Source organism: Camelus dromedarius, chromosome 5 (assembly GCF_036321535.1).
Source record: "Camelus dromedarius isolate mCamDro1 chromosome 5, mCamDro1.pat, whole genome shotgun sequence".
NCBI lineage: Eukaryota > Metazoa > Chordata > Mammalia > Artiodactyla > Camelidae > Camelus > Camelus dromedarius.
The window spans coordinates 21,905,671-21,918,464 of NC_087440.1; the positions used below are offsets into that span (position 1 = coordinate 21,905,671).

General features: G+C 36.9%; 1 protein-coding gene across 1 annotated transcript in view; it reads right to left on the reverse strand.

The window, feature by feature from the left end:
- The window catches only part of RTF1 (RTF1 homolog, Paf1/RNA polymerase II complex component), a 42,746-nt gene that overhangs the window by 14,133 nt on the left and 15,819 nt on the right, over positions 1 to 12,794 (reverse strand). Inside the window, exons 3-6 of the mRNA XM_010989291.3 lie at positions 8,554 to 8,701; positions 6,554 to 6,758; positions 981 to 1,095; positions 196 to 307 (exon numbers count right to left, since the gene is read on the reverse strand). Of these exons, the coding sequence (XP_010987593.2) occupies positions 196 to 307; positions 981 to 1,095; positions 6,554 to 6,758; positions 8,554 to 8,701 (580 nt within the window). The remainder of the gene's footprint in view (positions 1 to 195; positions 308 to 980; positions 1,096 to 6,553; positions 6,759 to 8,553; positions 8,702 to 12,794) is intronic.

Consider the following 12,794-nt stretch of genomic DNA (forward strand, 5'->3'; position numbering starts at 1 on the left):
GCCCAAAGAAAAAGGGCAGTACAGATTTAACAAGATTGGCTGTGAGTTGATTGTTGAAGTTCGATGTGGGTTCATGGAGGTTCATTATACCACTCTCTGCATGTGTTTGGAGGAGGCAGGGGATAAAAACTGGCCCCAGGAAGTTGAATCATATGATCGAAGACACAAAGTAGCTATTACAATTTCCCTACTTACCTGTTCTGTTCTTCCGTTTTTCTCGCTCTGCTTTTAGCTCCTCCATGGCTTGAGACTTCTTATCTAGTTTCTCATCCCGTTTGGAACGACGTTCCTTGTTGTGGGATGTTACCTGGGAAAGGACAGATTTGTAGGATGGCTCTTTTTACCAACAGCTGATGACATTCTCTACATCTAACAATCATTCAGTTCTCCATTGTGAATCTATATTGGCTGCAGAAACTGAAACTTGTTTAAGGGGAAAGAGCATCCTCTTGTGGACAAAGAGGATAGAGCAGTAAAGTCAGTCCCTGTCTTACCTGCCTAATAAACAGGCAACCTAAGAATTACAGGAATAAACACTTTCTGAAGGACTCCCTAGGTCATAGCTAGTATTTGTTAATATTGTCAACAAAGCTTTCTGTGATAAATGCAGAGATGACTAATTTTCCCAGCTATATTTGCTACCAAATTCAGAATAACATAAACCTGACAAAACATCATAACCAATTTGGCAACCTGGGACAAAATGTTTACCAACTTTCCCTTAAAGAATGCTCACATACCAATGAGCTGCTTTTTAAGTGCAGACTTGAGTAGAATTCCTAAGGAGTTAAACAGCACAGCTAACTGTGAAATGACACATCCAGAGATTAATGAAACCTACAAGATGAAGACAGCATGTAAATAGTCATGCACTAACTGACCTGGGCTGATTAATATAAACTTATCTTTCACATAAACACACACACACACTCAAAATAGATGTTCTTTTCTTTGGTAATGAGAATGATTGAATCTCCTACCTGAGATTCTTGAATCTGTGTCAGCTTTTTCTTCTCCTGCTCCTCTTCTTGCTTTTTCTTTTTTTCTTTCTTTTCTTTCTTTTTGGCAGTTTTCAGTTTTTTCCTGATTTCAAATCTGTTAAGATATTTGTGTGGTTTTAAGTGGCAATGAAACATACATAAAGACTGATTTCTACTAGATAGGAGAAGGGAAGTAAGTAGGGGAAAGGAGTTAATAAACGTTTTGGCTTCCTGCAAGAAAGTCCAATGTACCTCGTAGGTACATTAAAAATATTGACTATAAGTACACCAAAAGTACCTGAAAGCATTAAGTTGGAATAGACTTAAAATGAAAGAAGATATTCAGGATACCATAGTATCCTGTTAGTAACACACAGCTCTTCCTTGACCTTCACATAATGGGAAGAAAATAGTTGATTCCTGGGTCAACTCCAGTGGTGTCCCATTAGAAACATAAAGAAGCCACAGAGAGCACTGTCATATTTTTAAGGTGGTCAGGACAAAGGCTGTATTTTAAAATCACCACTCTCCATCTTTCTTCAGTGGAAAAATGCTCCCCTCAGCTCCACCCCAGCAAATATGTGAATAAATATGCTATTCCCTTAAATAAATGCAATCTGGGCTCTCCCTGCAACAAAAATCAGGCTTTTATGAAACAAAACCATTTTTGGTGTGAATTTAAGGAACTTTATGGAAAGAATAAAGGAATATAATAAACATGAAACTCTTTTCATAATACTCTAAAAATTACCAATTACAAAAAGTTTTACTTAGTTTTAAACTAGATCAATATATAAAAATTAATTACATTTCTATATACTTACAATAATCCAAAAGGGAAACAAAGAAAACAATTCCATTTATAGTAGCATCCAAAAGAATAAAAACAAGTGCTAGTCTTTTACACCAAAAACTAAAAGATTGTTGAAAGAAATTAAAATAATTTTAAGTAGAAAGACACCATGTTCATGAATTGAAAGACTTAATATTAAGATGGCAATACTTTCAAATTTGATTAACAGGTTCAACACAATTCCTATAAAAAATCCCAGCTACTTCTTTTTGATGTTGCAGAAACTGATAAGCTGATACAAAAATTCCTATGGGAATGCAAAGGGCCCCATATAGCCAAAACAATTTTGGAAAAGAACAAAGTTGCAGACCTTAACACTTCCTAAGTTAAAAACTGACTACATAGCTACAGTAATTTAAACAGTATGGTACTGGCATAACAACAGACATAATGATCAATGGAACAGAACCAAGAGTCAACAAATAAATCCATATATCCATGGACAATTGATTTTCAACAATGGTGCCAAGACTAGGGAAAGAACAGTCTCTTCAATAAGTGGTACTGTGACAACTGGATAGCTACATGCCAAAGAATGAAGATGGATCCCTACCTCACACCACATACAAAAAATGAACCCAAAATGGATCAATGATCTAAATATAAGAGCTAAAACTAGAAAACTCTTATAAGAAAACATAGGGGTAAATACTCATGACCTTGGACTTAGCAACAGATTCTTAGACATGATACCCAAAACCTTGAGCAAGAAAAGAAAAAATACATTGTACTTCATCAAAATTAAACATGCTGTGCATCAAACAACACTTGAGAGTGAAAAATACAACCTACAGAATGAGAGAAAATATTTGCAAATCATGTATCTGATAAGGGTCTAGTAACCAGAATATATAAAGAATTCTTATACCTCAACAACAAAAGGACAAATAACCAAGTTTAAAAATGAGCAAAGCACTTGAACAGATACTTCTTCAAAACTATATAAATGACCAATAAAGATTTGAAAAAATTCTAAACATCATTAGTCAACAGGAAAATGCAAATCAAAACCACTACTTTACATTCACCAGGATAGCTATTATCAGAAAAGGGGAAAATAACAAGTGTTGGCAAAGAAAATAACAAATGTTGGCAAAGAAACTGGAACTCTTGTTTTTTTTTTTCAAGAAAGCAAAGTGGTATTTATCAAAGGATAGTACACCTCAAGGGGAGAGTGGGCAGACTCAGGAAACTGGAACTCTTATACACTGCTGGTCGAAATGTAAAGTGATGCGGCTGTTATGGAAAACAGTCTGACAGTCTCTCAAAATGTTAAACATAAAATTACCATGTGATTCAATAATTCCACTCCTAGGTATATATTCAAAAGAATTGAAAACAGACACTCTATTTGTACATGAATGTTCACAGTACCACTACTTGCAACAGCAAAAAGATGTCAAAACAGATGAATGGATAAACAAAATGTGGGTTTATTTCAGAGGTGATGAAAATATTGTGAAATTAACTGTGGCAATGGCTACATAACTTTGTGAATATATTAAAAAAAATACTGAACCACTTTCAACCACTCTGAATGGGTGGATTCTATGGTGTGTAAAATGTATCTCAATAAAGTTATTTTTAAAAGTTTATACCTTAGGTGTTGGAAAAACTGGACAGCTACATGTAAAAGAATGAAAACAGAACATTCTCTAACAACATGTGTAAAAATAAACTCAAAATGGATTAAATACTTAAATGTAAGACCATAAACCATAAGACTCCTGGAGGAAAACATAGGCAGAACACTCTTTGACATAAATCACAGCAATACTTTTTTGGATGTGTCTTTTAAAATAAGGAAATAAAAGCAAAAATAAACAAATGGGACCTAATTAAACTTAAATGCTTTTGCAGAGAAAAGGAAACCAGCAATGATGGAAATATTACTGAATGATGGAAAATATTTGCAAATGATATGACTGATAAGGGGTTAGTAGCCAAAATATATAAACAGTTCACATAACTCAACATCAAAAAACAAACAAACAACCCACCCAATCAAAAAATGAGCAGAAGACCTGAATAGACATTTTTCCAAAGAGGAAATGCAGATGGCCAACAGGCACAAGAAAAGATGCTCAACATCACTCATTATCGGGGAAATGCATATCAAAACCACAATGAAATAGCACCTCACACCTGTCAGAATGCCTATCAACAAGAACTACACAAAGAACAAATGTTGGAGAGGATGTGGAAAAAAGGGAACCCCTGTACACTGTGGGTGGGAATGTAAACTGGTATAGCCACTGTGGAAAAGAGTATAGAAGTTTCTCAAAAACCTAAAAAGAGAACTACCATATGACCCAGCAGTTCCACTCCTGGGTATGTATCTGGAAAAAACAAAAACACTAATTAGAAAAGATACATACACCCTAATGTTCATAGCAGCATTATTTCTACTTGCCAAGATATAGAAGCAACCTAAGTGTCCATTAACTTATGAATAGATAAGAAGATGTGGTATACACACACATATGTACAATGGAATACTACTCAGCTGTGAAAAAGAATGAAACCTTGCCATCTGCAACAATATGGATGAATTAGGAGGGCATCATGCTAAGTGAAATAAGTCAGACAGAGAAAGACAAATACTGTATGATATCACTTATATATGGAATCTAGAAAGCACAACAAACTAGTGAATATAACAAAAGAAAAACAGATTCAGAGACATAGAGAACTACTGGTAGCAATTGGGGAAAGAGAAGTGGGGAGGGGCAATATAGGGGTAGGGCACTAAGCTGTATAAAGTATTACATATAAAATAAGCCACAAGGATATACTGTACAACATGGGGGAAATACAGCCAACATTTTATAGCCATAAATGGAGTATAACCTGTAAAAATTGTGAATCACTGTATTGTACACCTGTAACTTATTTAATATTGTACATCAACCACATTTCAATTGAAAAAAAGTTAGTAGTTTATATTTACATTATGTTCTTATATGTACCATCTCACTCAAGGTTTACAACAATCCCCAAGGAGGAAGCTGAGGCAGGAAGAGGGTAAGTAATTCAGATCACCTGGCCAGTGAGTCTGACTTGAGCCTAGACCTTCCGAGTGAAATCGTCAGTGCTCTTTCCACAACCAAGCTACTTTTTATGCTGCATGCACTTACCTTAAAAAATTAAAAAAGAAAAAGCTCTAAATTAACACCAAATGGTGGAAGACTCAACTCCCAGTTAGCCTTGAGGATTAAGATGGCAGGAGGTTTGACTTCTAGTAGACCTTGAGCTTCATTATATGCTCATTGTAACATCAGCGTGATAAATAACATGCCCGCAGGCGCCATGACAGTCCCAAGGCTAACTGAAAAAGGCCAAAGAGTGGGCGGTGGTCTAATTCCTGGGAATCCCAGCCCCTTCCCCAAGGTAGTTGGAATGGTCCCACCTATAGGCATGTGAAACTACCGAGCCCATAAAAACTGGCAACACCATGCCTGGCCGCCCTTTCTCGCTCCCTCTTCTTTGTAGACAGTCTGTACTGGGTCTATGGAGTGTGTACCTACTTCTACTTTAACCTGAGCACACAACTCCTACACCTTGTGGCCTTTCTCTTGCCTTCTGAAACAGCCTATACTCTACGCAGAATCTCTAAATAAATCTACCTTTACTCAAAAAAAAAAGAAAGAAAGAAAGAAAAGAAAGAAAGAAAAAGAAAAAGCTCTAGAATAGGTAAAGAATCTAACAATCAAAAATGACATCTCACTACTGGTGCTTCTGGCTCTAAAATGGAATCCAAATGGTGTTTACATAAAAAGATCACTATTAAGATTAAATGAGATCCATTAAATGAGATCTTTATTAAGTGGAAAAGATGGAAGAAATTTCTGAGTTACCACACTGCACTGCCTTGCAGCTAAACAAATGAGGTACAAAAATCTCAATTTTCTGTGAATGGCTCTGAACTTGTCTTAATTATCATCACTGTAAACATTCCTCCAATCACCAAGTCACTGAATCAGCTGACTGCCTCATAACATGAAAAATAGAAAAATCAAGCTTGAGATAAGCTACCCACTACTATTCTTGAGCTACTTTGTGATTTTACCATAGGGCCCTAGTGGCTTTATATGAGAACCTCTTGTTATGCTCTCCACAGTTCAGAAATACAAATTTTACAAGTCATTCTTAACCATCTGGCAACTCCAGCACAGTTCCTTAAATCTTGTTTGTTCCAATACAGGTAACCTTGGAAGCATTCACACTCAAAACAAATGTCTATTACTTGCTGCTGACTGAAAGCCAAACATTCTTGTCTAGGCTGACTCACCAGACTTACTATGGTCTCTAGAAGGGACAAACAGGCTCCCAGATGAAATGGAACTAACTGAAAACGAAGAAAATGCTTCTATGTTTCTTTCACAATGTTAGGTAGGTAGGGAATGATTCTACTTTTGAGGACTGTCTTATTTCCTGAGACAAAAGCCAAGTTTATTTTCACCTTGAAGTTCTGTTAGGAGATAAGGAAAAATTTTTGCCATTTAAATATGGCAAAAGTAATTCAAAATACTGAAGGACCTTTGTATATCAAAAAGCAATTTAACATTTGAATTAAAAAAAATACAAATAAGCAAGCTAGAAGGATAGTCAAGAGTCCTAACTCATAAAGATTGAGGAGAAATTCCAAGTCTTGACGCCTCCAAATGTAAATTTTGGTACATGGCTTTATTATTTTATCATTAATGAACTAGCAGTTTACCTTTTTTTCAACACCTCCCTCTTCTCTATGCGGTTGAACAGTTCTTGCTCCCTCTCCTTTTCTGTCATCTGTTCCAGACGGGCCCTGTCTTCCTCATCTCCCATGAGGTCTTCTCCATAGCCATCATGGAACTCCTCATCTTCTGAGGAAGAGTCTGAGTCTGAGCTGGAGGAGGAGCTGTTGCTGTCAGAATCTGACACTTCACCTGCAACAGAAGCCCAAACACAAAATTAGGCGATGCTGCAGAAGACAGGGCCACAGGTGACCCCACAGTGAATAATCATTACCCCTTGGCTCTCCTAGGTGAAATGGAACATGGCCATCATATCTCCCCCTTGGGAAAGTCTTTGGCCTGCCTTTGGCAAATGCAAACACAGGTTAGGGAAACTTAAGCTAGATTAAGAAACCAGCATAATCTTTAAAATTTGACTTCTGTATTTAAAAAAAACTACAGACGTACAGAAAAAAGCTGCAAGAATAGTTTGACTCCCATATCTTTTACTTGGGTTCACCCATTGTTAACATCACCAATTTACTTTCTGTCTACATATATAAAATAATGCATACACTTTTAAAAATAAATATTTATTTTGCTGAATTAAGCTGCAGAGATCATGACCTTTCACCCCTAACTTCTTCCTGTAAAAAGGCCAGTCTCTTACATAACCAAGTAAACAATGATCAAACTCGGGAAATTTAACATTTAAGAAATACCATTATCTGACATACAGTCTGTATTCAAATTTCACCAACTGTTCTAAGACAGTTCTTTACAGCCACTTTTCCACCAGTTAGAATCACCAATCTAGAATCACCCACTACAACTGGTTGCCGTGTCTGTCTAGTATCCTTAATCTGTAACAGGCTGTGTCTTTCATGTCATTGAATTTTTGAAGGGTATAAGCCTGAAGATTATCTAACAGAATTTTGTGATTTTGTGAGTAATGATGAAAATTTCATCCATCTGAACAGTAGCCACCACACGTGGCTACTGAATAACTGAAAGGTGGCTAATGAAACTGAGAAACTCAACTTTCAAGTTTTATTTAACTTTTAATTAACTCAAATTTAAACAGCCACAGTTACCAAATGTCCCCCAATTTGGGTAGGTTAGTTTCATCAAGAAACTATTTAGGTTATGAATTTTTGGCAAGAATACTCCATAGTGATAATATTTTTTCAAAGTATCACATCAGGAAGCAACTGACATCTGTTTGTTCTCTTACTAGTGGTATTAATTTGGATGACTTGGTTAAGGAGGTGTCCCCAGATGTCTCCTTTGTAGAGGCACCCTTTTCTTCTTCATAGTAAGTATAGGGAGATGCTCTGTGACTGTGTAAACATCTTGTTTTCCAATAAACCTCAACCCAGTGACTTTAATACTTGTTGGTAACTCTTGAGTAAATCAATTACTCTAATGGCTGAAAAATGGTGATTTTCTAACTATCATTTCTTCCACATTTATTAATTGGCATTAAAAAAACCCACTGTTTTAATGAGTCATTAAAGTGATTAGTGAATTCCTAATGAAACTGGATCTTGGTAGGACAAAGGGTGATGGAAAAAGGCAGTATATATTATGACTGGCTATTAAGTTAAACTAGCAATTTTGTGCTTGACTCAATTTGAGCTAACATTCACAGGCATGTGCTCAAAACCAGGTTAGGCCAATTCTGTACAAGCCAGTTTGTAAATAAACATTATTTCTTTTCTCAAGTCACCCACGAAAAACCAAGAAAAAGAGTAGAGAAGGCACTCACGGTAAAGTGAATGGAGACTCCTCATGTATTTCCTGGGCTTCACCAATGCTTTGGAAATGCATGTATTTTTTTTTGCTTCAGACTCTCAACAGATCTATGACTGCTGAAAAGATTACAGACCCCGGCAAAAAAGGCAGAGGCCATGCTGTAGTGTGGGCACCTTTTCTCTCCATTCACTTCTGACTCTGCAGTTTCAACCTATTAAAGAGTTCACTCCCAGGCCTGGACCCCTTGACTCACCTTCCTCAGGGGCTGAGCTCTCGGCTGAACTGTCTTTGTCCGAACTGCCTGAGGAAGCAGTTTTGTTGGCCTGTTTCTTCATAGTTCCTTTCTTCTCTATTTTTCTGGCTTTTCCTTTCTTCTTATTTTTATTGCTCCCAAAAGTCCACTACAAAGAGAAAAGAAAAAGGAAAACTGAAACAGGGACTTCATTGGGAAAAGCTGGAAGATTCAAGAGTTAGGAGTTTCTGATTCATCAAAATGGTTACAAGAGTCTCTGTTGCTTTGGGTCCAAAACAAACACACTGTATAAAGGAAGATATGGAACTGTGAAACTTCGGTTAAAATTTCATAACTTCTGGTTTGTAATCTCTTAAAGATAGTGGATAACTGATACAATAAACATAAAATTTAGTTAATATACTTTTTATTAATAGGGTAACAAATATGCCACCTTAATGGCAAGTCAACTGAGTTCACTAAAGCTCAGTTGGTATATAAAACAGCTTCTAATGCTTCCCGTGGCAGAGAGGGCAGTCATTGCTAGAGGTTGGTATGTGTGGGTTTCAGTAGACAGAGCATGGTTTAGTTCTGGAGTGGGTCCCAGGAAGGCAGGGAATAAAGCTTATTAGCAAGAGAAAACTGCAGAAAACACAGAGATAAAAGGATGAAGTCCACTCTTTGGCATGGGTGGTAGCACTGGTACCAACTCCAAGGAAGCAGAAAGTAAAGCAGATCACATATATTTATATACACACATACATACACACACACACACACACACATATAATATGCATCTTTTAAAAATCTGCATGTATTACACTAGAATATAATGTTTAAACTGAATCATAAATAGGAGATCCCAAGTAAGCTCCAAATCTCATCGTTCAAGGAAGGTAATTTTTAGATCAGTTTGAAAGAACCCAAAGAGGCCAAAGTGTTCAGTTTCATAGTTAGCTGAGCTAAAATACATCAACTTCCTATGCTGACAATACAGATACTACTAGCAGCAATAATGTACAAAACATCTTTTGCACTGGCTTTGGTTACAAGAACTAGCACAACTATGCACATAGTAATAATAATCAACATTTATTGGTTGGTTATGAAAATGGGCATGATCCACCTCTTTTAAACAGGGTGCCTTTCGGACTGCTTTATATAGAAGTCCCTTCTCTGTACAAAGAAGTCCTTTTGTACTTCTCCCCAATGGGAATACAAAAAGGCTGAGCTACCAGGGTCACATGTGTGTTAGAGTCTCTAGGTCTGTTTTTCCTTATAGATTTGGGTTTCTCATGTGCAACAGAGTCAAATTCTGAACCCTCCGGGGTGAGGGTAGTCGGGGAATGTTTATGAGAGCAAAAAAAGGCCTAAATGTGACGCCACACAGGTGGATCCAATTCGAGAGGCACTAGAAAGCTATTTGGCTTCCTTATCCTTCCACCCTCCCTCTGCTTCAATTTGCCATCGCCTGAGCTTAGCAACTGTCATCTATAGCCTAGGATGTTTATCCCTTGGGGGAGAGTTAGGAAAGATAAGAGTAAAAATAGAAAAAATAAAATGTTTCCATTTAACAAGGACTTCCCTGGCTGAACCTGAGTGTGAGAAGGGACCTTTTTCTTTTTCCTTCCAACAATTTTCAAAAGAAATGAGATGACAAAGCTGCCTCCCCTCCCAGGAGGCTACTCAATAGGGCCTGTCGTGCCAGCGGCAAACAACTAAAATCACTATATGTGACAGGGTTTTAGGGGAATTTTAATAAGGTAGATAACATTAAACAATAGAATTTCTTATGAATATATATCTTTCAGTACTAAGAAGCTGGTTAAGCTACTTGTATAGTTACTTTCTTTAAAAATCTAATTTAACTAATTAATTAATCTAATTTTCAGAACAATAAATTTTAAGAACATTATATGAAGCTTCGAAAAAAGAGAGAAGTATTTTTAAAGTTAAAAAATACCTGTATACCTACCACCCAAAGATAAACAATCACTTAAAATCTGGGGACCAGTCTCATTGTTATTTCTATTTAATACAGAGAAAGAGACTCAACTGGGTTCTAATAATCTTCCAAAAGATTTTTTCCCTGGAGAATAAATCACATTTGTAATATTTTACATTTACTCTTGTAAACCAGAGGTTTCTGAGTATTTTTTGGCCTAAGCAAATATTTAAAATATTTGCCAAATACCTCTTCTCAAGATAACAGAACCTAATAAACCATAAATGAGATGATCAAGGCTTGTGGCAAGCAGAATCGACATAGAAATACCTTAATCTAGCCATTAGTCCAGTGATTGCTCACCTATTCCTGCAAAAGCCTTATTCTGTTGACTCTAAAACACAGAAAGCAAACAAATTCTTTCATATCCAGAGTGTGGTAGTAAATGGAGTCTAAAGGGTAAAGACAGGGTTAAAGGGATGCTCTTAAGCTTTCCCCATCCAGCAGAGAGTAGAGGAAATGACCTTGCTTTTCTTAATTTGTTTTGGGAACTATGACTCTACTGAAAGGCAAGCTCTGTTGTGACCTTAAAAGTGCCCTAAAATGCACCACCACACAGAAGGCAAGAATGAGAAAATGAGTGCTGACTGATCTGCATCTGTGTACAGAGGCCAGAGCATCTCTCAAGGAGACCTGCTCAAAAACAATCCAGGAAAGGGAAAGGATCTACTTGTCAGTCAGGACTCTAATACACACTGACATCCTGCTTTCCCAAGCATTCACATGCATACAGGCCCACATACAACACCTGGGAAGTATTACATGTATTTAAGTGAAGAAAATCTAAAACAGTGACTAGAAGGAAGATGTTTCCTTAACTACTAAAAGAGATTAGCAGTTTGACTCTCACTGCTATAACAGGTACTCTAATGGACAGCAATTATCTCATGATATAAGAAGGGTTAGGAAGTACTATACAACCCTGTGCCAGCCTGAGTGTGTATAAGGGTGTTACAAGCAGGTCTTTTATGATGGGAAGCAGCTAAACTTCCTGGCACTCAGCTGAAAGACAGGAAGGAACATAGGGTGGGGAGTGGCTGCTTTGGACTGGGTGGCATTGAGATGCTGAGTATTTTGGCCTGGAGGCAGAAAAGCAAAGAAACTTCGACATTTCAAAGTGTTTATCTCTAATGGGCAAGGGAGATCATATTCTAGGTCTCAGGACTCAGAGGAGAAACTGTTGCAGCTCAGTTACTCTTGAAATGAATTTACAGTGTAATTAAATACGTAGAGGTAAGTAGGGTTCAAGAAGAACAGCTGGGTTAGTGATAAACTACGGGATTAGGGGTTAAAAGAACTGGAATGAAGCCCAAACCCTCAACCTGAGACTGCTTCCTTATCTGTAAAGTAGGAATAATAATACTGTCTTAACCATCTATCAGGGTAGTGTGAAACTCAAAGGAGACAGAATAAAAGACATTTAGAGCACATCAAAACACATGAAGTTCTATATAAATGCAGGGTACTATTTTATGTTGGGAAAAAGAAACCAGAATTTCTGTGAGCCTGTTTTCTTATCTGAAATAAGGGAGTCCAAATGACCTCAATTACCCCTTGGAGTTTTAAAGCTGTAGAATTCTATAGGAACAGAGTGTTATATTAAATCAAAGCAATTGTCTAATGAGCTCTGCAGTCACCATTCTACATCTTGACAGTGGCCAACAAAGAGGTGTGTGGAGAGGGCATGGCTCCTGATTTAGGTGTTCCCCTCACTGTCAAGGTAGAAAAGGGTCAGCAGAGCTGAAGAGTAAACATAAATGTCAGCCTAAAGAACATGGAAGAATAGCTGAGCTTTCTTTTCCCATAAAAGAAATTAATTACTGTGTAATTAATCAGACAAAGTACAAAGGACACTACTGTATTTTATAATCAGGTAATCATATATATTTAACTGCAAGCAGTCCTACACTCCATCACAAAAACTTATAGTCTGGTCATGGAGATGAAAACAAAAGTGAAACAGAAACAATACCAAAAAGTGTAAAATATAATCAGTACTCCATTCCACCGTTTGGTAGGAAGTGTCAGAGTTTGTTGTACAAAAGTTTAAGCAACTGGTCCATGAAAATCACTTTATTTTTCCAAATTCTTGTGATGGGATTTTATGAGATTTCATTTATCTAGATAAATGAGGTGCTACTGTATGGTAATCACATAGCTGAGAATCAAGATTTGTTTAAAAAAAGACCCAATCCAAATAGCTATTATTAAGTTCAAGTAGAACAGGAGAGTACTCCAACCTAAACTCTATGGGGAC